The following is a 27043-nucleotide window of genomic DNA, read 5'->3' on the forward strand; positions in this document are numbered from 1 at the left end:
ATTGGTCCTAATTTTTACAACCTTCATTTCTGTCCTTGTTAGCCGAGCTAATAGGATTGGCTGGTTCACACAGGAAGATCAGTAAAGCCCTCCCCAATCCTAAGCTAAGACTTTTGAGGTGGACAAGGAGGAATTAGAGGGGATAGAGCAACCAAAGGAAGAAACAGTACAGTCCACTTCAGTCTCTGTACCTGTCTCTATCCACTTGTCCACCTCGACGTAGGTCACACCTAGAAGGGGAATCAAGACTTCTGCGACCCTCCCCCTATCACGTGATCCGAGGTACAGGGCTACCTGCATCCATTTCTCTGTCTGCAAAGCACAGGGGAAGCCGGCAAAATTTCTTTCCTTGAGGAACTTGACAGGGAAGCGTCAGACGACGAGATGGGTAGCGGAGCGAGCGCAGAGGATAAGGAAATGGCCAAGAAGTCCAAAGAGCTGGAAAAGCAGCTCCAGGAAGATGCTGATAAAGAAGCTAAGACGGTCAAACTTCTGCTGCTGGGTAAGAATTTGACTTCTCTTGTGCACTTGTGTTCAGTTAAGGGATTCAGCCTCCAGAACCAGCTTCCACAAATCCAGAAACTACAGATGTTTTTGTGCCTGCAGCTATTTTGCAAGCTGTAAAATAGTACAGTTTTGAACTTTGCTGCAGATTTTAGCAGATCAGGAGTTTCTGGACAACATGGTGCATCCATCCTGGATGACAGACAAGACCTAACCGCTTCCAAATGGATTATGGAGACTTAAGAAAAAAAAAGCGATACTGTGAAAGCTTTATTTTCGTAGTTTCTTTTTTTAATCTGGGATTAAGAGTTTTGCACTAAGATACAGCATTAAGGCATTCTGTAATCAGACAATCTGGAATTCTGACAGGTTATGTAATATAATAAACTGCATATTGTAAGTCTTAATTGACAATATTGTAGTAGTAAAATATAAAATTAGAAGATTGTACACAAAATTTTTACACTTTTTGTTGATGTACATGGCATATAACACTATTTGATGACATTTACAAAACATTACTAAGTGCTTCATGCATTTCAGATGATTTTACATCTGTTACAAATAATCTTTTAAGCCTTATTAACTTATTCATGTTTTTCAATTGTAAGCATTCGCAGAATTAGGTTTCAGAAATGTTTGCAGGATTGATTGCAGTTTACTGCAGCAACACATCCGCATGTTCACTGCATGTGAAGTCGCCTTAAAAGATCACAACCTGAGGAAGCCTGTGAATTGTGGCATATTGGCAATAAGACCAGAATCCGATTACGGTGATGATTTAAGCCCCGATCCTCTTAAGCTCAGGTTCAGTTTATCTTCCAATGGAAATGGAAAGCAGAGGAAACCAGTTTGGAGGCCCCTGGCAGTTGATTACATCAACACACTTCAAATCAATGAGCCCATTTCAGCAAATCGCTGTGAGAGAGATGCATCGATTAAGTATTGATCTGATTTCTCCTAACCCGATAAGTCACTTCCTGTCTAAACAGGAAAGTTCATATTCTCCAGTTATTAAATAATATTAACTCTGTTAAAATAATAATTGTGATCCTGGTCTTAAGTTTTAAGGTTATGTTATAGATTCAAAATGATCAATTTTATTTTAAGTCAAAAATCATTCGAATATTAAGTGAAGATCATGTTCCATGAAGATATTTTGTATATTTTTTAACTGTAAATATATAAAACTTACTTTATGATTAGCAATATACTTTGCTAGGAACTTAATTTGGACAGCTTTAAAGGTAATTTACTTAATATTTCGCTTTTCAGATTTCATATTTTACATATCTCGACCACATATCTAACAAACCATACATCAATGGAAAGCTTATTTATTAAAATAACATTGTTTATTTATTTAAAAAGTGTCCATTCTGGATGGTTTTGTGGTCCCAGGCCAAAAATGTCAAATAAAATATTAAAATATGACGAATTATTATAATTATTTTAAATATATTTTTCTTTTGAACAAAAACTTATCCAATAAACTAGCAAACTGTTTTATCTCTTCCACAATTACAGTCAAAGAGTGTGGTAATAATGATAGTGATGTGAATTCATATCAGAGAGTTAGGAAGTAGAAAGCAGTTAATCTAATCTAGTTGCTAAACTAAGCAGCCGAATAGACAGAGATGCAACAGCGATGACGCACATACTCTTAACACATCACCACAGCTACAGTTAACTCTCAAAGTAAAGGGCATGTAAGAGTGACAGTTGCTACGGGAGACGGTTAAGCCCCACCCCTTTGCCCTGGACTGACTGAAGCTCAAAGGCAAATCAAAGTGTCAGTGATCTTCTGAGAAGCTTTCCCTAACACAAATCCAATTGGGTCACTTTATAAGAAGGCAAATAAGCCTTCCTCTGACCTGCCCATCAATGGCAATCTATGAGTTTTTCTTGACAGATTATCTGCAGCTTAACATTGACCTTGTTATTAAAATCAATATCCATAGAGGGGAAAACAACTGGTTTAAATTCAGGGGGAAAAGGCCAATGCTATCTGTATGAAGTGATACATCTATGTCACAATGGAATACAAAACCAAAGGACTAAGATTCAGCTCAAAGTGGTTTGTTCAAAGACCTTCGAATGAAGTTAAAAGTTACAGACGGAGTTCATTGTGCCAAGACTATGAGTAAAGTTTGGTTTAAAAAGCGTTTGAGGATTCATTTGTCCTTTATTTGCTCTGCATCATGTTTTTCCCCATTGTTTTATAGGTGCTGGTGAATCAGGGAAGAGCACCATTGTAAAACAGATGAAGTGAGTTGAAACACATGCAATATACAAAACACATGCTCAGATAAGACAATTTGTATCTTTGTAGACAAGTTGTGTAAGCTCTTGCTTGAGATTTAGGTTTCTTGCATTCAAGCTGAATTAATCCTTAACATTTAGTGTGCATTTGGTCAAACCAGCACTTACCTACTGTAGAGTTGAGACCCTAAACTGTTACCACTAGGTGGTAGTGAATGAGGAGCCTGTGCTATAAATAAATGATTTACCTACAAATCGTTAATCAAAAACCCTCTTGTTCCTGCCCAAGGATTCTCCATCAAGGTGGTTATACAAAAGAAGAACAATTGGAGTTTCGATCTATTATTTTTGGCAACATCCTGCAGTCTGCTCTGGCCATCATCAGGGGCATGGAGATGCTGTCAATCAACTTTGGGGCGCCATCTGCACAGGTCTGCAGGACTGCTCTAAAACAAACAGAACAATTATTAGTGTGAAAATAATTCTCTGAAGGCATGTTATGATTTTTAGTACTAGCAAGAGTTATAGTGGGCATGCAGTGAATGAACAGCGCTCTCATCCAACCGTAGGCCTAGTTCACACTACATGACTTTAATCACCAGCAGACAGCTGTTCAGGCAACTTGACCTAGTGCACTCACCACACACCAGCTATAGGGGGAGTAGAGAGAAAGTGATACAGCCAGTTCATTGGATGGAGATGATTGGGAGGTCATGATGCAAGGGCTGATGGAGGGAAATTGGCCAGGACACTGGGGTTACACCCCTACTCTTTATGAGAGGTCCACAGAGTCAGGACATCCGAAAGATGGTGCTCACTGACAGTATGGTGTCCCCTTCACTATACTGGGGCATTAGGACTCACACAGATCACAAGTTGAGCGCCCCCTGCTGGCCTCACTAACACCACTTCCAACAGCAACCTAGTTTTCCCAAGTGGTCTCCCATCCAGGTACTGACCAGGCTTATCCCTGCTTAGCTTCAGTGTGTAACCAGTCTTGGGCTGCAGGGTGATATTGCTGTGGTAAAAGATGGGGTCAACTAACTAAAAATCAAACCCAAACAACAGCGAATGATATGTGTTTAGGACAAAGCCGTCAGTAAAAGCAGAAAAATACTGGATGCTTGTGTGATGATGACCAACATCACTGACACACAGCCAGACTCTGAAATCATTCATTGGAGAATTTGAAATCAGCGTCTATCAGCTGATCCATCAGCAGATCAATGACTAATATTTCTGCACATTTAATCTAACAGATGTGGTATTCATATGCACTTCTGTCTGTGTAAACAAAACTTGAAGCGAGTGCATCGATGAGCTTTCTGGCCAATCAGACATATCTATTGAGCATGTGAACACAACGGCCAGTCAGCCTATTAGACTTGCATTCTCATTGGCTGTAGTTCGTCACTACATCTGACACCATGTGGTGTTGAGTCAGCCTACCAGTCCAGAATATTTAACATGCAATATGTTTGCTTTTTGTCAGCAGAGTGTCACTGAGCTTCTTTGATGCATTGTTCAGTAGATATCACATAAAGGCTGCCATGCGCTAATTCCCTGCAGATTTTCCCATGATCGCAGACCGATCTGTCTGCAAACTTTTTAACTTGCAAATCATATTTAAATCGGGCTTAAAATCCTGTAGTGTGAACAGGCATTAGTACAAATAACTGAGGTAACAATGCACTCCACTTGTGAGTTCTACTGAAAACCCTATCAAGAACAGTTGCATAGAAGTCTGCCATTTTCTCGATTTGGATGATCTATTTCACTGGGATCATGTACATCATAATAAGGAAAACAAAATCTGAGGCTATGTAACTTACTGAGTAATAGAATCAGCTGACTTACAACATGGTGCCTAACAGTGCCCCTTTTTTCTGTCGCTTGTAGGAGGATGGTCAGAAGCTCCAGAACCTGTCGGACTCTATTGAGGAGGGCACCATGCCTCCAGAGCTGGCAGAAGTCATCAAAAGGCTATGGAAGGATTCAGGCGTGCAGGCCTCTTTTGAAAGAGCTGCCGAGTACCAGTTGAACGACTCTGCTGGATAGTGAGTACAACACTCAAAAGGCTCAGCAACACACATAAAGTTGAATTGCGCCTGAGGAAGCGATTAGACCATGCTTATTTCATGTTGAATGCTGTTTTTATGCTTTGGTGACTTTTAGTACTTTAGCAGATGAATTATTCAGATGTGTCTCTACATGAATTGCTGACTCATCTCACACAGCTACTTGAACGAAATGGACAGAATCTGCAAATCTGACTACCTCCCCACTGAGCAGGATGTGCTGAGATCTCGAGTCAAGACCACTGGTATCATTGAGGAACAGTTCGGTTGCAAAGAGCTCCACTTCAGGTGTGTCTTTCCAAACTGAGAGGATGGAAGCAATAGTTGGTTCAAACTGAGAGCCACCAAAATTGGTTCTTTAATGAAATTTGCATAGGTTTTACCCGGTCTTGTTCTGCACAACAATTTTTTTCTCCTCTGGATGCTGCAGGATGTTTGATGTTGGTGGTCAGAGGTCCGAGAGGAAGAAATGGATTCATTGTTTCGAAGGTGTGACTTGCATCATCTTCTGTGGAGCTCTTAGCGCTTATGACATGGTGCTGGTAGAAGATGATGAAGTGGTAAGTGCTGATCTTCAGACAACACTTTCAAAAAATGTAGATCATTATTGGCATTGATGATTCCATGAATTTGCGGCTCCACGTTCCACGTTTGCGGCTCAAGCACTGCATTTCAACTTATATTTGCCTTCTTGTTCCTCATGCTTCTCCCAGAACCGCATGCACGAGAGTCTCCATCTCTTCAACAGTATCTGCAATCACAGATTCTTCGCCACAACTTCCATTGTGCTTTTCCTCAACAAGAAAGATCTCTTCCAGGAGAAGATCAAGAAGGTTCACCTGAGCATCTGCTTCCCTGACTATGATGGTGAGTGTTGTCTAAATATTCTACAATTCCCATAAATCAACAAAAACAATCATTTACAGCTATTTTACACTCAGTTCAATCCAGACCACTCTTTTAGTACTCAAGCAAATGAGGAATAGGACCTTTAAGCTACAGAATGACAAAAAAGACCCATAAATGTCTTCTAATATAGGTCTATATGAATCAGATGAAGCTTTGTGTGAGCGGACTGAAATTTAAATTGTTATAATCTTGATTTACCCAAGGTCTCTTTGGCAAGTTCATGAGAGACAATGTATGATTCAGATCCTTACAATCAGCTTAATGAACTATTCAACTCAAACCAACTTCAATGCTTAACAACATTCAGTGAGATGGCTATTAGTGAATAATTACTTCAATTTTGCTCTCCTCCGGGGTTGGCTTCTCCATGGCCTTTTGTAATGATTTTGCATTCTTTTTAAAGCTTGACAATCATTTACTATACTTTTACTGAATGGAATTGTCTAGGGTTAGAATGTCCAATTCTGCTCCTGGTTGGCCATTGTAATGCATACCTGGTTCAGGGGTGTTTAACTAAGGTTGGAGCTTAACTTTGCAGGACAGTACCCCTCTAGGTTTGGACACCCCTGGTCTTGGGCATGGTTTCCTAACCTTGGTAGACCCAGCAGTGCTCATTTTTGATGTCTCTATAATGGGACGCAAATTCAAATCATCAACTTGTTAGTAAAGACTCCAAAACTTTTACATGTTGTATAAAAATGTCATTTTGGATGTACTCCACGACCAGAATTGGAAACTGTTTAAAGGCACGGGTGCCCAAACCTTTTCCTGCAGATCTACACACTAAAATCAGCTCATTGACATAAGGAGTATTTGAGCAAGAATAAAACGGTTCAGGTTGGTGGATCTCTGTGAAAAGGACTGGAAATGACTGATTAAGGGTATTATTTAGAAAAGAATCATCTTAGCAGAATATAAATGGTCATACAGGTTTGAAACAGGTGTTGTTGTTTTATTTAACCAACTGTTTCAAGATCCATATGTGCTTTGTTTGAAATTGGTGGCAATTGAAAGTGACAATAAATATCCCAATATTCAGGTCCAAACACATATGAAGATGCAAGCAACTACATCAAGACTCAATTTCAAGACCTGAACATGAAGAAGGGAGTGAAGGAGATCTACTCACACATGACCTGTGCCACGGACACAAAGAACGTCGAGATTGTGTTTAACGCCGTGACAGACATTATCATCAAAGAAAACCTTAAGGACTGCGGTCTGTTCTAAACACCATCCACTTTTTCAAAGGTATTTGCTCTAGCAAATATAAAGCAGATTCTTATGGTTAACCCCAAACTTTATATGTGATGTTTAAACAAAGTTACAACCCCATAACAGCAATACATGTGGGAGTGATCCCAGATGAATAGCTACTTAAGCAACCTCATTTTACATTCAATTATAATTGCATTGTTCCCAACCTTAGATGGTTGTCTGTTCTATTAATTTAAAAATAATCTTGTTAATTTTGTTCCCAGATCTTTCAGCCCCATCCCCACCTAAATGATTGGATTTACTCTGGTGAAGGTGCCACAGTAATAAAAGAACATCCACAGGTGGCATGAAAGTGAACTCTACAGCAAGCAGTCAAGTGTGCTAAGTGGATCCCCGGCCAAAACAACAACCTCCACATCCCAACCACACCACAGAGACTAGATCCAGATTAGACTAAATGGCCTCTGCTCTCCAAAAAAGGACTCTAAATACATTTTGACCAACTGTTCAAGTCACTAATACAGTCAGTAAGAGAAGGGTTACCAAAGAAAGGGGACTTTTGATGCTATGAGTTAATGGCGCTTGTAGAGAAGCTTCCTCTCATTGTGTTTTAAAGTCAAACCTATAGAGGTTGGGCTGTTAGATGTTATATTTTTCCATTCATTTCCAGAGAAAGAAAAGTAAATTTATTGCAACTAATTTTGCTGTATAAAAACACTGTAGTGGGAAATCAGATCGCAATTAGAAAGTTCTTTTATGTACAGTGAGTAAAAAACGTGCATAAGTCAGCAAGACTGATTGTTTGAATTTAACCAGCTCACACAATATGTGAAAGACTTTTCTTTTTCAGCCCCAAACACAGTAGGGCAGAACGTTTTGTAAATAAGAGTAGGCAAATAAATTCTATATGAAATATATATGGAGACCTAAATATATATATTTATGATACAGTATTACAGTAACAGTGAAAATTCTAGAATGGCCTGTTGCTTTGTTTAAACCTGAGGTCTGAATTTGTGGAGATGTTCTGGAATGTAAATGTAGGCACATGAAATAAAGACTTGCATCAATTCCACTGGTTGCTGGTGTCCGATTACCATTATGTACTGCTATAGTCTCACCATTAGCGCTACTGTAATTGCTCATTTTCACAAAACAGTGACCTTACTTTATGATGGTTTAACAGGGGTTTTCAAACACTGATGCTCATGAGGGCTTTTCACACTGGGTTATTAACTCTGGGTAATTGTTGTTGTAAACATTACGTTTAACCCCAGGTAAAAGAAAGCTACATTCCCTCCAGTCAATAGCAAAAATGAAATCAAAAACATCAAACCATTATGAAACACAAGGGAATTAATACACAGGATTCCTTTTTTCCCTTTGTGTGCAGCATGAAACATAAAGTGAAATGTGACCCAGGGTTAAATATTTTATATGTCAAAAGACTTTCCAAGTCTGAGCGAATATTGAATGAACCACAGTACAAAATACTCTTTCTGCTAAGATTATTATATAATCAAAAAGAGGTGACAGCTAAAAAGTCAATATATCAAACAAACTACATATAAACACATTTAGGGTCACAGACACAATCTGGAAAACAAATGGAATAGTAGGAAATAGTTGAACCAAAAATGGTAATTGCACATTTGTAACAGATCAAAGACACAGTCTCATTAAAATAAGACACATGGTAAAATTAGGTTTGAATCTCCAAAATAAAACATCAGTGTTTTTGAAAACACTCACTGTAAAAAAAAATGCAGGGTTCTACACAAAACATTCATGTTGTCCCAACACAAATCAATTAAGTCAACTGTTTTTATAAATTTAAGTGAATTGAACATAAAAGAATTAAGTTGTCCATAAAAAACCCTTAATAATTGTGTTGTTTCAACTCATTTTAAATAAATAGTTTGAACAAGCAGGGAATTTTTTTTTTTGAGAGCTTCAATGATAAAACAATCCTGAATCTATCACCCAACTATTTTAAAAATAGCTTTAACAGGGTTTCAAAACCTTTTTAAGACCCTTTTAAGACCAAATAAAGACAATGATTTGAATAATTTGAGTGGAACGCAATACAACAATATGTTCTCCAGATAGATCTAACAGACAATGAGCTGTGTTAGCAATACTTCAATGTACAGTTGAAGTCAGAATTATTAGCCCCCCTGTTTATATTTTCCCCAATTTCTGTTTAACAGAGAGCAGATTTTCTCAACACTTTTCTAAACATAATAGTTTTAATAACTCACTTCTAATAACTGATTTATTTTATCTTTGCCATGATGACAGTAAATAATATTTTACTGGATATTTTTCAACACACTTCTATACAGCTTAAAGTGACATTTAAAGGCGTAACTAGATTAATTAGGTTAACTAGGCAGGTTAGATTAATTAGGAAAATTATTGTATAATGATGGTTTGTTCTGCAGACAATCGAGAAAAAATATATACAGTACTGTAGCTTAAAGGGGCTAATAATTTTGACCTTAAAATGGCTTTTAAAACATTAATAACTGCTTTTATTCTAGCCAAAATAAAACAAATAAGAGTTTCTCCAGAAGAAAAAAATATTATCAGACATACAGTGAAAATTTCCTTGCTCTGTTAAACATCATTTGGGAAAAAAATAAATAAAATTCAAAGGTGGGCTAATAACTCTGACTTCAACTGTATATGTTTTTAAGGTCATTTGATTGCATATGCACTGTGTTAAAACTGCAGAAATTGGTGGCATATTATAATGAACAAATGCATATTTATATGATCAGAAACAACCATAAAAAAACAAAAGCATTTCGAAATAATACTCTGAGGAAAGGTGTTTGGAAAATAACCAAGCCTTTTGTTGACTTAGTGCTATAATTATTGTTAGTTGTTCACACTAAAATAGTTCAAATAAAGCACAGTGATTTTCAACCAATTGTTAAATGAAACCAGACTACTTCATTGAGTGCTCCAACATATCAGAACTGCAATATTCAATTTTTTTTACGTAACACACAAACAATGGCTTGGAAATCTAAGAAACACTGGTGACTCAAGCTATGTGGCATTTTGCAAAATGTTACGGAGAACTAACTTGAAATGGACATTTTCGTATTAAATACAGATATTACAAACCAGATCACATTGTGTCAGTTTGTTTAAAAAATACTGAAATCCACAGGATTAAACACAAAGCACATCAAACAAGCCTGTTCTACGTCAAGACGGGAAAGCAAATCCAGCAAATAACCATGCTCTTTTTTTATGCCACTCACTCCTACGTGTCCTTGACCCAACACGGATCTGTTTTTTGCATCGTACAGAAATCTTAAAAGAGAATTATTTGTTTGCACCTTTACTGCTCCGTAAGAAATATAAAAATAGCATGTTACGGAATATAAAGTGTGGTATATAAAGTGAGTGATCGTGTGTTAAGTGAAAATGAAACTATTGCTGTGTGTGTGTTTAGTAAATATTTAAAAATAAATCAATGTTCAGCTATAGCTCTCACACTAATTCAGTTTCACTCAGCATTGAGACTTCATTCTGAGAGCTTCTGAGGTGATGAAATATATGGGTTTTCAAACATCCAATAATAAAAGTGTTAATGTTGTCTTCAAATGTGTTGTGTTTTATTAAATGTTTTTCTGGGCAAAAATATAAAATATAATGACCACTATCAGGTGACATGGTGGCTCAGTTGTTAGCACTGTCGCCTCACAGCAAGAATGTCGTTGGTTCGAGTCCCTGCTGGGTCAGTTGTAGTTTGCATGTTCTCCTCATGTTCTCCTGAGTTTCCTCTGGGTGCTGTATGTGAATGTGAGAGTGTATGGGTGTTTCCCAGTACTGGGTTGCAGCTGGAAGAGCATGCGCTGTGTAAAACATACTGTATGCTGGATAAGTTGGTGGTTCATTCCGCTGTGGTGACCCCTGATGAATAAAGGGACTAAGCTGAAGGAAAATGAATGAATGACCATTGTTTTACCATGACTTACAGAAGACATCCACTAAAATGTCATTTAGTGTGACAATAATTTATATACAAATAAATCTTTTCAGGCATGTTTAGAACAAGAGTCATTTGACGACGTATTAAAAGACTCTGTTATGGATCACAGTGTAGCACCAAAACCCTAATTCTTTCTTAGATTAAATATTTCTATTTCTATCCTCCAAACTATTATTTGTCAATAATAATACAAAATATAATAATCTACTATTCACTTATTCTTTTATATACACTCACTGGCCACTTTATTAGGGACACCTGTCCAACTGCTCGTTAACGCAAATTTGTAATCAGCCAATCACATGGCAGCAACTGGCATGTAGACATGGTCAAGATGATCTGCTGCAGTTCAAACCGAGCATCAGAATGGGGAAGAAAGGTGATTTAAGTGACTTTGAACATGACATGGTTGTTGGTGTCAGACGGGCTTGTCTGAGTATTTCAGAAATTGGTGATCTACTAGGATTTTCACGCACAACCATCTCTAGGGTTTACAGAGAATTTTTTGAAAAAGAGAAAATATCCAGTGAGCGCCAGTTCTGTGGGGAGATTGAAAAAATATTGCCTGGTCTGATGAGTCTCGATTTCTGCTGTGACATTCGTATGGTACGGTCAGAATTTGGCATCAACAACATGAAAGTCTCAACAGTTCAGGCTGGTAGAGGTGGTGTAATGGTGTGGGGGATATTTTCTTGGCACACTTTGGGCCCATTAGTACCAATTGGGCATTGTGTCAACACCACAGCCTACCTGAGTATTGTTGCTGACCATGTCCATCCCTTTATGACCACAGTGTACCCATCTTCTGATGGCTACTTCTAGCAGGTTAATGCTCCATGTCATAAAGGGCGAATCATCTCATCGACTGGTTTCTTAAACATGACAATGAGTTCACTGTACTCAAATGGCCTCCACAGTCACCAGATCTCAATCCAGTAGAGCACCTTTGGGATGTGGTGGAACCGGAGATTCGCATCATGGATGTGCAGCTGACATGTCTAAAGCAACAACATGATGCTATCATGTCAATATGGACCAAAAGCTTGTTGAATCTATGACACAAAGGATTAAGGCAGTTCTGAAGGCAAAAGGGGGTCGGTACAAGTAAAATGTACCTAATAAAGTGGCTAGTGAGAGTATGTTAAAACTTATAGGTTTTGACACTGATCTGTTACATGGAATAATGATTTCACCCATATTTTAATTTTACAAAAGGTTATTTGAAGCATTAAAGTAGACACTTTATTTACTACGTATAAAAAATCATTTGTGAATGTTGTGACCTCATCTTTGATCCATACACAAACTTAAAAACAGACCTAAATCATTAATAAATTAGTTTAATAAGTACTATAAAAATATGCTAAAACCATAACTTCCTCATAAGAACTGATACGCTGTTACTAATACGATTTAGACTGAATTCTTGCAGTTTGCTACTTTAAAATAAAAGATATTTGATCTAATGTGGTAATAATGCAGTCACACATTATGGTCATTTGTGGATTTTGATCTATGCATAGTGGTCTCTCATGTAATGCGTATAGAGAAAAACAAAACAAAAAATTAAGGTGTATTGGCAAATAAATGAAGTGGCAAAGACAGAGTGTCATTAAGAAAGGATAAAGGGAAATAAAACAGTTGCAAAAATCCTGTCCATGGCTGCAGGTACCGCATTTAATATGAAGAGTGTGTGCTGTGCAGCAGGTTGGCAGTTTCTCCAGCTCATTCACCACCAGTGAAACTGGACAAACCAGGGACAACCAGCTGGTGAAACTCTGAAATCTTCCAGAAATAACTGTAAAGCAAAGAAGAAAAGAAGTGTTAACAATAACAACATGTACAGTTGAAGTCAGAATTATTAGCCCCCCTTTGAATTTTTCAATTTTTTAAATATTTCCCAAATGATGTTTAACAGAACAAGGAAATTTTCCGTTTTTGTTTCATTTCGGCTAGAATAAAAGCAGTTTTTAATTTTTTAAAAGCCATTTTAAGGTCAAAATTATTAGCCCATTTAAGCTTTATTTTTATTCGATAGTCTACAGAACAAACCATTATTATACAATGACTTGCCTAATTACCCTAACCTGCATAGTTAACCTAATTAACCTAATTAGGCCTTTAGATGTCACTTTAAGCTGTATAGAAATGACTTGAAAAATATTTAGTAAAATTTACTGTCATCATGGCAAAGATACAATAAATCAGTTATTAGAAATGAGTTATTAAAACTATTATGTTTAGAAAAGTGTTAGAAAAAATAGAAATTGGGGGAAACAGAAAAAACAGAAATTAGGGGAAAAAATAAACAGGGGTTTAAATAATTCAGGGGGGCTAATAATTCTGAATTCAACTGTATGTCACATACAAGACATCTAGATTAATTATAAGTTAAATATACACTACCTGTCAAAAGTTTAGGGTCAGTAGGATTTTTAAATGTTTTAAAATAAGCTTCTCCTGCTCACCAAGGCTGCATTTATTTAATCAAAAATACAGTAAAATTGTGAAAAGTTATTGCACTATAAAATAACTGTTTAAAAGTAGTTTATAATTTAATTTAATCATTTATTCCAGCGATTTTAAAGATGAAGTCTTCAGACACATAATCCTTCAGAAATCACTCTGATACTGATTATTATTATTATTATTATTATTATTATTAATGGTTATAATAATAAAAGCATTAATGACTGGATTAATGGTTTCATTTGAAACTACATACAACAAGAAAGCAGTGCTTAACAATTTATAAAAAAATTTAATAACTGCTTTCTTGTTGTCTTGTTGTAAATTTAACAACTTTTTTACATTTAATAAATGAACGGATAAACGGAATAAAACTCTTTAAAAAAAACTGACCTCAAACTTTGGTAGTGTACATTGTGATGTTGAAACAACATATGTACCATATAATGATGAAATAATTCAGTGTAATATGTAAGATGTGAAAATAAGATACTTATTCTGCCCTCTGCTTATTAAAATATCTAAAACAGTAGGTGATAATACTAGATTTTATTATATTTTACAAGAATAAAAACTATTAGGTGGCAAATGGGTAAAAAATAAATAAACAAAACACAGTGTGCAATGTTTAAATGTACAAAAAAAACGCTTAAAGTTGCATTAATCTATATGTTTTTATTCATTCATTCATTTTCCTTTCAGCTTAGTCCCTTTATTAATCCGGGGTCGCCACAGCGGAATGAACCGCCAACTTATCCAGCACATGTTTTACGCAGCGGATGCCCTTCTTGCTGCAACCCATCTCTGGGAAACATCCATCCACACTCATTCACACTCATACACCACGAACAATTTAGCCAACCCAAATCACCTGTACCGCATGTCTGTGGACTGTGGGGGAAACCGGAGCACCCAGAGGAAATTCACGCGAACGCAGGGAGAACATGCAAACTCCACACAGAAACGCCAACTGACCCAGCCGAGGCTCAAACCAGCGACCTTCTTGCTGTGAGGTAACAGCACTACCTACTGCGTATCGCCTACCCCCATTTCATCTTAATAGATATATTTCAGATTAACAAAAAAATGTATTTTTAAATTTGCACAGAATTTACACACAAATATGCAGTCTATAAGTACTTACCTATGCAGACGCTTGATGACGCTTCAATAGAGTCCACACTCGATGAGGTTATTCTTGATGATGACATCAGTGACTGCATCAAACACAAACTGTACGTTCTTGGTGTCTGTGGCACAGGTGAAGTGTGTGTAAATCTCCTTTGTCTCCTTTCTTCTGTTCAGATCCTCAAACTGGCACTGAATATACGCCGCTGCTTCCTCGTACGTGCATGTTCCTGAGTGTCACATGACAGAGGAAAGTTTAAAGCTCTGTTTTCAACATGCATTTTCTGTGATCTGTCAACAAGTTGCAAGCTAAGGCGCATCACTGTTTCTACCTGGTTTTAAACTGTTCAAATGCTTCACTTGAGGTTGGATCACCTTTCCCTCTTGTTTCGTCAAGCTCTACAACACTTTTAAAGGTCTACATAAGATCAGGGTGTGTGTTTATGGCACATATTGACAATGTTTTTGGTTTCTTTTCTGGACTTTAAACGTCTTTAAATTGTCTGTTGTTGTCTATGGAGGATGATGGAGCTCTTGGATCTCATCTAAAATATCCTAATTTGTGGTCTGAAGATAAAGATGATAATTATTAAAGAGCCCATATTATGGGTTTTTGAAAATGCTCTTCCATGTAGTGTGTAACACAGCTCTAAGTGAAGTGAAATATCCAGCTAAGGCTTAAATCTGTAAGTGTACAGTGTTTAAAACTATTGATTCATCTATAAAAGAGTCGACTCAAAGTGCTTCAAACGAGTCGTCTTCATAACGAGTCATTAGGTGTTTCGCGATGACGCAGCCACGAAACACAAGCCTCGCCAGTAGTTACGCGCGCAAACCAGGCCCACTAACACAGAAAAAACACTAGACACACACACACAGACGCCGCCGGTCGAATGAAGTCACGCTGTGCTCAGATGGATAATATTGACAGTCTCTACCCAAAGATGAGTTGTTAACCTGGTACAGTACACGCGGTTACTCTTTATATTCTCTTATCACATGTAAGCCACGTTAAAAACGCGACGCGTGCCGCTTTGTTTACGGATTTAACGTTAAAGGCTTTTGTGAGCTCGCGTTCCACTGCCGTTTGTCGTTGCTATGGCGATCGATCATAAGCTAGGAGACAGGAGACTCGCGTCGCTTTCCCTAGTTCTTCTGAGGAGCGTTGTGTGTGTGTGTGTGTGTGTGTGTGTGTGTGAGAGAGAGAGAGACTCGCGTCGCTTTCCCTAGTTCTTCTGAGGAGCGTTGTGTGTGTGTGTGTGTGTGTGTGTGAGTGAGAGAGAGAGAGAGAGAGAGAGAGAGAGAGAGAGAGAGAGACTCGCGTCGCTTTCCCTAGTTCTTCTAAGGAGCGTTGTGTGTGTGTGTGTGTGAGAGAGAGAGAGAGAGAGAGAGAGAGAGAGAGAGAGAGAGAGAGAGAGAGAGAGAGAGAGAGAGACTCGCGTCGCTTTCCCTAGTTCTTCTAAGGAGCGTTGTGTGTGTGTGTGTGTGAGAGAGAGAGAGAGAGAGAGAGAGAGAGAGAGAGAGAGAGACTCGCGTCGCTTTCCCTAGTTCTTCTGAGGAGCGTTGTGTGTGTGTGTGTGTGAGAGAGAGAGAGGGAGAGGGAGAGAGAGAGACTCGCGTCGATCTCCCCAGTTCTTCTGAGGAGGGTTGTGTGTGTGTGTGTGAAAAAAGCCTTACACTATGAAGCGTGTGTGCACTGTGACTACTTTTATATAGTTGATTACCAGCTGGGCATTTCACTCTGTCTTGCGCTGAAGCCTGTCACTGTCGACCAATCGCAGCAGGCTGTCATCGGTCCAATCAGCGCAGATTAGCTTCGCGCTGAGGAGGGGGTTGGGAACAAATGAATCGCTGAACGATTCATATGGGAGTCGTTGGGATAATTAGGTAAAAATAAATGCAGATTATAAGACCATCAAAGTGTTTTATGACCTTGCATGCATATTAGACTGTTGTTGGAGACCCTTACAACCTAATTATGACCCTATTTCATGTATAATATGGGCTCTTTAACAGATTTCTAATTTTTGGGTTAACAAATACTTTAAATATGCAAATCTTGTTAATCATGTTAGGTCAGTAGTTGTTTTTTGTGACTGTTTGAAGGATTTTTCACATGAAAGCAAACCAATTAATGTGTGACAAGCTTAAAAAGCATCATACCCTGTTTAAATGCACAGATAGAAACTTATCTTAATACCAGGTGTAAGGCACACTGTACGATGTGTGATTTTCATGTACCATTTCAAGTTTGAGGAAATCAAGATAAAAAAAAACTAAAAAAACTATAAATGGCATTTTTAAAAGATATTTCCCAAATGATGTTTAAGAGTGCAAGGAAATCTTTTACAGTATTTCTGATTTTTTCTTCTTCTGGAGAAAGTCATATTACTTTTTGATTGGCTGGAATAAATTACATATATTTAAAAAAAATTTAATTCCCAATGAAATCAAAACTAACCATATGATTTTGTTAGCTCACATTACTTGTTTTGTTATGAAAAATTTATCTGTACATGTCATTAAGAAAAAAAAAGATCTTCTGATCTTTAATTGAAATCTGGAAATGCACTTCCTGTTTTTTTTTTCAGTTAAATTGTCAGATTACGTATATCTTAGGAATTGGGCTTGGCCAACATATTTAATCAAGCCGCTCCAACTGTCAATTTTGACAACAAACAGAAATGGTGAGGAGGAGGAGTCTGGCTGTAACTCTCCCCAAACCTTTCCCCCCATCTTTCTGAATGAAATGCCTACTTTACAACATCCATTTAGCTCGAAGTAGAAAAAACAAGCCACGCCCGCTGTTTTCTCATTTAATATTCTGTTTCTCTAGAAACTGTGTCACAATACAAAAGAAAGATAACGGTCGCAGTTTCGGTTCGTGGGGACATAAAGAATACCTTTTTTTCACGCGGTGGTGGCGCAGTAGGTAGTGCTTACGCCTCACAGCGAGTAAATGAATGAATGAATGTATAAAACCATTAAAGTGCACAATAAGCTGAATACTAGTATCTTGCAAAATAACTAGTAAAATATTATGTATTGTCAACATGGCAAAGTCAAAAATACTTATTAGAAATTAGTTACTGAAATTATTAAATGTCCAATTAAAATTTGTCAGGCCGACAATTCCCATAATTCGGAAAAGTAGCCCAAACTGTCTGACAGCAAACGTAGTTTTGTACAACTGCGCACCTCTGTTCACACGGATCCGCTGATGCATGTTTAGTTCTGCACGCTGGAGGTAGGAAGACACCATGGCTGAAGTATTTCTGTTAAACAGGTAATGTTATGTTTTAAAATTATTTTAGTCACACAAAGCTGATGTAGATTGTGTTGTTTTACGAATGGGTTATATGCACAGAAGTGTTGTTCAGCAACTGAAATCTTCCGGCGAACGATTGATGTGACTATTTTCAGTTTCATAGAGACCTTTTACAGCATCGATAATGTAGATTTTTATTCAGTTTAACAACAAAACATAAGTAAATAGCACTATTCCGCCTGCTTTACTGAGGCTAAGATGGTTTTATATTCACATTGGTTCATTTTTGAATAATGACAACCTGCTCCCTATATTGTTTACTATGCTACTCTGAATATTCAGTCTGAAATAACATGTAAGTATAGCTTAGTAATAAGTGTAATTCCTGCAGCCACTGGCCAACCACTAAGCATATACTGTAGTAGTCGCTTTAGGACAAAGCTTGTGTGAGAGAGTGAGACTGATGAGAGAGTGATGACAAGTTTTGCTCGCTAACTAAATAACTGAAAAGTGCTAGATATAATACAGAACTGTACCTCAGTGACTCAAGGTTTTTAGTCAAGTTTGGAAAACAACACAAGTACATCATTTTGAAAAATGATTTGAGACGAAGGTCTCCTCTGATGGTCTGGCCCAGTGGCAAAATAAACAGTGGTACTTTTCATACATGACTGATTTCTTTTACATACGTACACTGAGGACCAACCAACACTAGTAAATGCACAGTGTTAAAAAATACAGAGAGAGGCACTGAAACATCTCCAAACCGGCAAGACTCAACTTTCACCCTGAAGGATGATGATCAGCAGACACAAAACAGACTTTTTTCCACAGCGCTTAGACAAGGAAGAGCTCAACTTAGTCCCTTCTTCATTTTATAACCTTTTATAAACAAGCAATAATTCATCCACTCTGTCATCGGCAGAGCCTTTGGGGCAAATGGTTATGATACTTGAGAAAAAAATGATTTACTGATTATTTGTAGATCCACTTAATTTTAGACTGATTTGAACAGTTTTCTAGAGCTGAACAAAAACAGATGGTTCAAGTTGAATAATCGTCACATTGGTTATGTATACTATTTAAGCCATCAACTTTTCAAGAATAATGACAATATATCTTTTAACCTCACCGCAGTATTCAGGGTAGCATATTGTAAGTGGACTTTTCTTGATCTTGTCCTCGAACAGATCCTTCTTATTGAGGAAGAGGATGACGGACGTGTCTGTGAACCACTTGTTGTTGCAGATGCTGTCGAAAAGCTTCATGCTCTCATGCATGCGGTTCTGTAGACAAAACAAAATCAGCATTTGATTCCTTTCTGAAGTTCACATTTGACTGGACACTGATTTGTTTTTGGCAACAGATAGCTGAGATTTCCAAGTGCAAAAAGCCCCAAAAAAATGAAATAAAACACTACATGCTGTGATAGAACTAATAGTTATTTAATTATAGAGCTCCACTGAAATCAATATGCAACCTCAAATCATCCTTGCATGGAAAAATAGTCAGTGTATTTTAAGAAATTGGGTCTCATGAGGAAACTATGTGGCCTTTCCAGGAGCTATGAAGAAATCACTTTAACACAAGCAGGACAAGTGGAACATCCCCTGTGGAGGCTATGGGGAAATAAACAAAATTCTGTGCTCTGTAACTAGCTTGTTTAACTGATTATAAACTGTTATCATATTTGTATTTCCATATTTTTGGAATATAGGGGATTGTTTTTTTTATCATTCACAATGTGCTGCATCCGCCAACCTGATTTCACCAAGTACGACATGATTTTGCCAAGTACGATGCGATCCTGGATTAACCTCTATGTTGATCCTGGAACAACATTCAAATCAGCCAATCAGAATTAAGAGATGAGTTTACAATTTATGTTGAATTTAGACTTACGGTTAGGTTTATGCACTTCTATGTGATTGTTAAACAAATATTATTTACCTTTACTAATTTAACAATTGACAGTTATGGCTGGGTTTAGGGGTATGGAAGAGGTGTATGGATTACATTTTTGAACAAAAATGTTGTTCCAGGATCAACATAGATGTTAATCCAGGATCGTATCGTACTTGTCATGACATGTGTGCTGTAACTTATGGCTTGTGCTTTCGTTCTTCTGATTTGTTTGGTTCAAACCATTCATTCATTTTCCTTTGGCTTAGTGCTTTATTTATCAGGGGTTGCCACAGCAAAATTCGTCGTTTAAACCACAAGAAAGATAATAATACATTTAGTCCTGGTTTACTTAGTGTTCACACTGCTATTAATAAGTTTGAATCTAAAGATACAAAAAGCAAGTCTTTGTTGATGTTTTCGGGTCATTTAGATGTCATTTTGTGTTCATATTTTAGTCAAACCGCATCAGAGTTCGTTTGGAGGTGAACTTGAAAGCCCATCTGTTCTCAGTCCGCTTGTCTGGTGGTGCACAACATTGTTTCCATTGGACAGAAGTACAAAATTTACGTATATTTGCACTTTTTCGTATTTGTATTCTAAAAATCTGTCATGCTCAGAAACATTGCACAATGTGTCTGATGTGTATTAATTAATCGGATATGAAAAAAACTAAACGGATGAGGAAATATTGTCCACCCAATCCACTGCACAAAGAGAAAGGAGAGATTACCTCATTATAGAGGTGCACTAAATTATCACAAAGTTTATTTCAGAAAATCATTGGCATTTTGATACTTTGTTTGTGATACTGCAGCCACATAACACAAATTTCTGCAAATGAATTCATCCTGAACAGAGACTGGCAGTAATGTCAGAGGTATGGACACACACACACACACACACACACAAACATTGGTCAAACAGCAGCATGGGAATGGTGAATGCCAGGAACTGAAACCAGCATACAGTAGGCTATAAAAATGGTTCTTCACCATTGACCACATTCTGTCTTTAAATTACACACTTTCTTTGCCATAAAGTATTCTGTGCTGTGAGTTACACCATTCTAAATTTATTTTGGCTTTCGATTGTACGATGGCTCTGAATAATTAAAAAACCTCTTAAAATGCTTTCTACAGATGCAAAAAAACTGAAAAATCACGATCCAATTTTTTCTGACAGACAAAAAAATTGGATGCAATGTGTAAATGTGATTGGCATAACGTGAGGTCAAATAAATTTTTTTAATGTGGCAAAATATCAGACTCAGTATTCAGTAAACTTAACTCCAAATAACCTCACTAATACAGCAATTGCACCAGATTTAGTTTTATTTCAACCAAATCTGCCAAGTATAAACACACCCTTACATCGTCTCATAACTACACTAGGACACACAATAAAAGTATCTGTTTCCATGTTAAACCTATTATGCGCCTTTCTACAAGGTGTAAAATAAGTCTCTGATGTCTGTGAAGTTTCAGCTCAAAATACCACACAAATGTTTTCTAAAACTCTTTGAAACTGCCCCTTTTAGGGTTTGAGCCACATTGTGTCGTTTTGTTGACTGCCGCTTAAAATTTAAATGAGATCCTCTTCAGGGACAGATTCAAAACAAGACGTTTGCTCTCTGAAAAACTGAAAATGTCAAAAGAAGGCAGTCTATGATGACTACACTGATGTTCATATTTGTGCATCCTAAAACTCCATATTTATAATATAATGATATAATTAATATATATTAATACATTTTACCATTAGAGGCTGGTATATTCACACACTGTTGCCCCACAACTGTGTTTAAACTCCTTATAAAAGTGATTTTTGCATAATAGGTCCCCTTTAAAATAAGTGTCTGTCCTAACATGACATACAGTATTCTGTTCTGTAATAATGAAAGTGCCAATTTCAGTTTGGTTAATTTATTAAAAAATAAAAAATATTAATTTAGGTTTGATGTTCTTAACTAAAATGTATGTTTGTTAGTTCATAATGTTTTTTAGGACTACCAGTTACTTATTTTACATTATTTATGAATTAATTCAGAAAATGTGACTCATATAAAACCTACATTTGTTTTTCTCAGAAATGTTATTGTGATCCCATTAGGCTATCTTCCTTATTAATTATAAAATATTGCTTTTTACCTATAAAGCTTTAAGTAGTCTAGCTCCTGTTTATCTAACAAACCTTCTGTCTCACTACAATCAAAACCACTCTAAGATCTCAAAACTCAGGGTTTATGGTAGGACCCAGAATAACAAAGTCCACTTAAGGAGGTTGAGCCTTCTCATATATAGCTCCTAAACGCTGGAATAGCATTCTTAAAGTTTAAAACGGTTTCTAAAGGCTTAAAATTGGCAACACTTTATTTTAATGGTCCATTTGAGTATTAGTAGACTGTCTGTTTATTATCTGTTGATGCTGCTCCTTCAACAGACATTTAACTGACTATAAGAAACTTTGCAAGTACATGTCCACTTACACTAACCCTACACCCAACCTAAAAGTCTACTTATAATCTAATGATAATTAGTTGGCATGTAGATGCAATGTAACTTAATTCAACAAACAGAACATCAAAATAAAGTGTGACCTTACAATTTTGTCCAGACAACATGGTAATTCATCATATCGAATAAACGTCTCATGTGGTTTTTGCTAACCACCTAACCATAGGGTTAAGCACCTGTGAGGGAAACTCACCATCTCTTCATCCTCAGCAAGCACCAGGTCATAGTCACTGAGCGCCACACAGAAGATGATGGCAGTGACTCCTTCAAAACAATGAATCCACTTCTTCCGCTCAGAACGCTGCCCACCCACATCAAACATCCTTTCCGGGAAAAAAGCAGTGTACAGTGATCAGGACATGGGAAAGAAAGCAAGCAAGAAAGAAAAGGCAGAGACTAACTTGAAATAGAGCTCTTTGAAGGTGAAGTGTGTTTCTACAATGCCAGTGGTCTTGACCCGAGTCCTCAGCACATCTTGTTGAGTGGGTGTGTAGGTGGGCTGTGATATCCTTTCCAGATCATTCAAATAGCTGGACAAGAGACAAATCATAGTGAGTAGTGTTGAGTGAAACCACTTCAAAATACAACGAAAATGTCAGACTAATTTAAAATGCATTTGGAAGGGCATTTTTAAATAAATCACCACATTAAAACCTCTTTATTTATATTATACTAAATGTACTTTATCTTAGAACAACTATAAAAAGCCGGAAGATATTATAAAAGCATGCACCTGTGCTGAAACCTACATGCATATGCATATAAATTGGATTACTTTATAATATGTTATTTCATTCATTCATTCATTTTCTTTTAAGCTTAGTCCCTTTATTAATCTGGGGTCGCCACAGCGGAATGAACCGCCAACTTGTCCAGCATATGTTTTACGCAGCGGATGCCCTTCCAGTTGCAACCCATCACTGGGAAACATCCATAAAAACTCATTCACACTCATACAATATGGACAATTTAGCCTACCCAATCCACCTGTACCACATGTCTGTGGGGGAAACCGGAGCACCCGGAGGAAACCCAAGCGAACGCAGGGAGAACATGCAAACTCCACACAGAACGCCAACTGACCCAGCTGAGGCTCGAACCAGCGACCTTCTTGCTGTGAGGCGACAGCACTACCTACTGCACCACTGCGTCGCCTAATATGTTATTTACATTTATTTATTTATTTTATTATCTTTTATATGATGTTTATTGAGTTATGTTGATCCTGGAACAACATTCCAATCAGCCAATCAGAATTAAGGGATACGCTTAAAGTTTATGTTAAGTTTAGACTTACGGTTAAATTTATGGACTTCTACATGAGTGTTATCCAACTATTATTGCCTCTCTGATTTTGGTTTTTGGTTGGGTTTAGTGGTAGGGAATAGGTATAGATTACATTTCGAACAAAAATGATGTTCCAGGATCAACATAGATATTAATCCAGGATTGTCCTTGGCAAAATCGAATCGTACTTGGCAAAATCCTGACGTGCGTCATGTTACTGTTTTATCACAGTATTAAATCTTGAGTGGCCTATGATCCTTAAAGGGGATCATGATGTAAAATAAGTTTCTGATGTCCCTGGAGTGTGTCAGCTCAAAAATACCACACAAATAATGTTTTATAACTCTGTGAACCTGCCCCTTTTGGGCTTTGATCCACAATGTGCAGTTTTGGTGACTGTTGCTTAAAATGTGACTGGGCTCTTCTCAAAAGCCTATGTGTTATCCTAGTGGCAGAATCAAAACAGCTCTGTGAAATACTAAAAATGTCAAAACAAGTGTCTCAGAAGAAAACAGTGTATGAAGACACCGGTTTTCATTTGCTCATCCTAAAACAACACATTTATAATGCCTCTTATGCCGAGTTCAGACTGCACGATATTCAAAGTAGTCGTATCACAGATGTTTTCACACTGCTTGACTATCTGGGGTAGCGTTCCGTCACTGTTTTGTTTACACTGCAAAATGGATCGGCGACAGGGGGTTTCACACTGCATGACTTAGAAAGAATAGAATATACAATGGGAAGAATCGCTGACAACTTTATGTCTTGGCCCGCAAATTACGTCTCACAACCAAACACACGCGAGAAGTGACATGGAAACAATGCTTAGGTCACGTAGTATATCTTCTGTTATTAATTACATAATGAGAAAGAAGCCTTTAGTGGGGTAGAAAAACTACTAGTTTTGCTCACCTGGCCTTCAAAGGGAATTAGCAATTTCTTCTTAACTTTTTTCTTTGTGATATTTGCTCAGTCGACATGTCAAACAGACACGGGTGCTCCTGCCAAGTTTTTCCTCCATTTTTTGGGTCCAAAAAACCTAAGAGACGGCCTTTTAACTTCTCCCCCATCCTCCCGCTAGCCTGCAGATACCCATACTAGTGGATGCTGCTCTCTCATTGGCTGTAGGTGATCACCGATGTTATTTTCAGTCAGAACACATTTCATATGACATGATTTGAATCGACAGATATTTAGCATGCCAAATATCTTACGGGTGTCAGCGACCCATCGGCGATTCTCTCAGATTGTGTTTTGATAGTTTATACTATGTGATTGTTACTCACGTGAACGAGCACCGATTTGCCTGTGATTTCAGGCATTTGTCTGTGATTTTTCAAAACCTGACGGCGAGTCAAAATCAGGGCTAAAATCATGCAATCTGAACTCGGCATTAGTCACTGACATTCAGCAGGTGAAAACTAGTAGCGGACTGCTGCTTCTCACTCAGGGCTGTTTATGCTAATATCACTAATGGGCGGTGCTTTCTTGCTGTAATGACAAATGGAGAATGCCAATATTTATCAAGTGTCTTTATATAAAAAAATACCTTTAGAGACTGTCGATCTTCACACATTGTTGCCATACAACTGTGTTTATAAAAGTGATTTTTGCATAAAAGTACTCTTAAAAAAATCAGTCGAATTCAACGAACTCAATAAACTCAAAACTCTGATCCAGATACAGCTGGCTGATTGAAAGGTTGTGGAATTAGCCACTTCATAACATAATGATGTTTCTAAAGTCTGCTTCTTCAGAAGATCAACCTGCTTTTACATCACTGTTTAGATGTCTGATGTCTGTTTAGCTTCGCCCACTCATTCATGATTGAAGTAGGTAAATAATGAGAGATCCAACTAGGCAATTAGACAATCAGAAAGGTCAAAAGTAGACAGTTACTTACAGAAGTGTAACTTTTTTATTACATGCAGTCACTATTGCTTTGTCTGTAATTACACTGTTTGAAATGCAACAAGTGTTTATCCATTTTAGCATCCAACTATGAAGCCTGTACTTTCAAACACAAATCCAGAAGTTTACACCACTGGACACACGGTTGTCTATTCAAAATATTCAAAACTGTTATCCAATGGTAGCAGTGGCTATTATCCAATTTACTTCTGTCTCTACAATCTGCCATCCCTATTCAAACAATGGCTTCTGATGAGGAGAGTCAAAACAGGACAGAAAATAGACTATTAAATTATAGTGAAGTGAAACTCAAAGAACAGCGCAATAATAGAAAAGCAGTTCATGACCCCTTTCAGTAAAAATCTAAGCAACATCAAACCTTTGAACTTTAGAGTAATTGTTCTCTTAATATTATTACCGGAATCAATGCAGAAAGCCTGCTGTATCCAAACTATTACATTTGATAAAATAAAGAGGACTCCATCATAATGAAACAGCCCTCTGTGTCTCTTTCACTGGAAAACCTGGTTAAGGAACTTTGCTGTTGATTATTATCACTGGAAACATTCTTAGTGGCTACCAAAGCTGAAAGCAGAGCAAAGTAATGACTATAACATGGAAAAATCTGGGGGGAAAAAAGTTGTGCAATGCAATTGAGAAAGCCACAAATCTCCCCACAGTCAATGCGCTGGAATCCACCAAGTAAAAAAGAGGAGCAAGTTTGCACAAGCAAGATGGCTCTCGATCAACTGTACCTGTGCCTCAACAAAAACTCATTCAGAAAACTCTCACAAAAATTCACAAAAGCTCAATGATTCTATGGACACCATTTTCTGAAATATTTGATACAGTACATTACCATCAAATGTTAACAGCCAAATTAAATACTGGCTTACTCTCTTCGATTAATCGTTTACTTTAAGCCAAGTGTTCTTTAAACAGTTTACCTAATAACTATTTGAACAAGTAAATGTTTATGAACGTCACTGCTATCATATAATGAAGAAAAGAAACAGCAATATATATACAGTAATATATATATATTGTTGAAGTCAGAATTATTAGCCCCCTTTTGAATTTTTTTACTTTTTTAAATATTTCCCAAATGATGTTTAACAGAGCAAGTATGTCTGTCATTTTCACAGTATGTCTGATATTATTTTTTTCTTCTGGAGAAAGTCTTATTGGTTTTATTTCAGCTAGAATAAAAGCAGCTTTTAATTTTTTTAAAATCATTTTAAGGTCAAAATTATAAGCCCCTTTAAGCTAAATTTTTTCATTAGTCTACAGAACACACCATCATTATACAATAACTTGCCTAATTACCCTAACCTGCCTAGTTAACCTAATTAACCTGGTTAAGTCTTTATATGTCACTTTAAGCAGTATAGAAGTGTCTTGAAAAAGATCAAGTCAAATATTATTTACTGTCATCATGGCAAAGATAAAAGAAATCAGTTATTAGAAATGAGTTATTGAAACTATTATGTTTAGAAATGTGTTGAAAAAATCTTCTCTGCGTTAAACAGAAATTGGGGGAAAAAATAAACAGGGGGGCTAATAATTCTGACTTTTATAA

At 37.1% G+C, this 27043-nt stretch overlaps 2 protein-coding genes across 2 annotated transcripts in view; one reads left to right on the forward strand and one right to left on the reverse strand.

The window, feature by feature from the left end:
* Positions 1-384: 384 nt before the first annotated feature.
* Positions 385-7798, forward strand: gnat2 (guanine nucleotide binding protein (G protein), alpha transducing activity polypeptide 2). Its single transcript, XM_056464334.1, has 9 exons — positions 385-502; positions 2730-2772; positions 3056-3197; positions 4666-4823; positions 5004-5132; positions 5275-5404; positions 5558-5711; positions 6793-7004; positions 7235-7798. Exons 1-8 carry the CDS (start codon positions 385-387, stop codon positions 6981-6983), a joined length of 1065 nt encoding a protein of 354 aa, XP_056320309.1. The 3' UTR covers positions 6984-7004; positions 7235-7798.
* Positions 7642-27043, reverse strand: part of gnai3 (guanine nucleotide binding protein (G protein), alpha inhibiting activity polypeptide 3) — a 42018-nt gene continuing 22616 nt past the window's right edge. The window contains exons 5-9 of the mRNA XM_056463599.1: positions 22665-22793; positions 22457-22586; positions 18978-19131; positions 14594-14807; positions 7642-12778 (exon numbers count right to left, since the gene is read on the reverse strand). Of these exons, the coding sequence (XP_056319574.1) occupies positions 14617-14807; positions 18978-19131; positions 22457-22586; positions 22665-22793 (604 nt within the window). The 3' untranslated portion in view covers positions 7642-12778; positions 14594-14616. The remainder of the gene's footprint in view (positions 12779-14593; positions 14808-18977; positions 19132-22456; positions 22587-22664; positions 22794-27043) is intronic.

The sequence above is a fragment of the Danio aesculapii genome, chromosome 8 (genome assembly GCF_903798145.1).
Source record: "Danio aesculapii chromosome 8, fDanAes4.1, whole genome shotgun sequence".
NCBI classification, from domain to species: domain Eukaryota; kingdom Metazoa; phylum Chordata; class Actinopteri; order Cypriniformes; family Danionidae; genus Danio; species Danio aesculapii.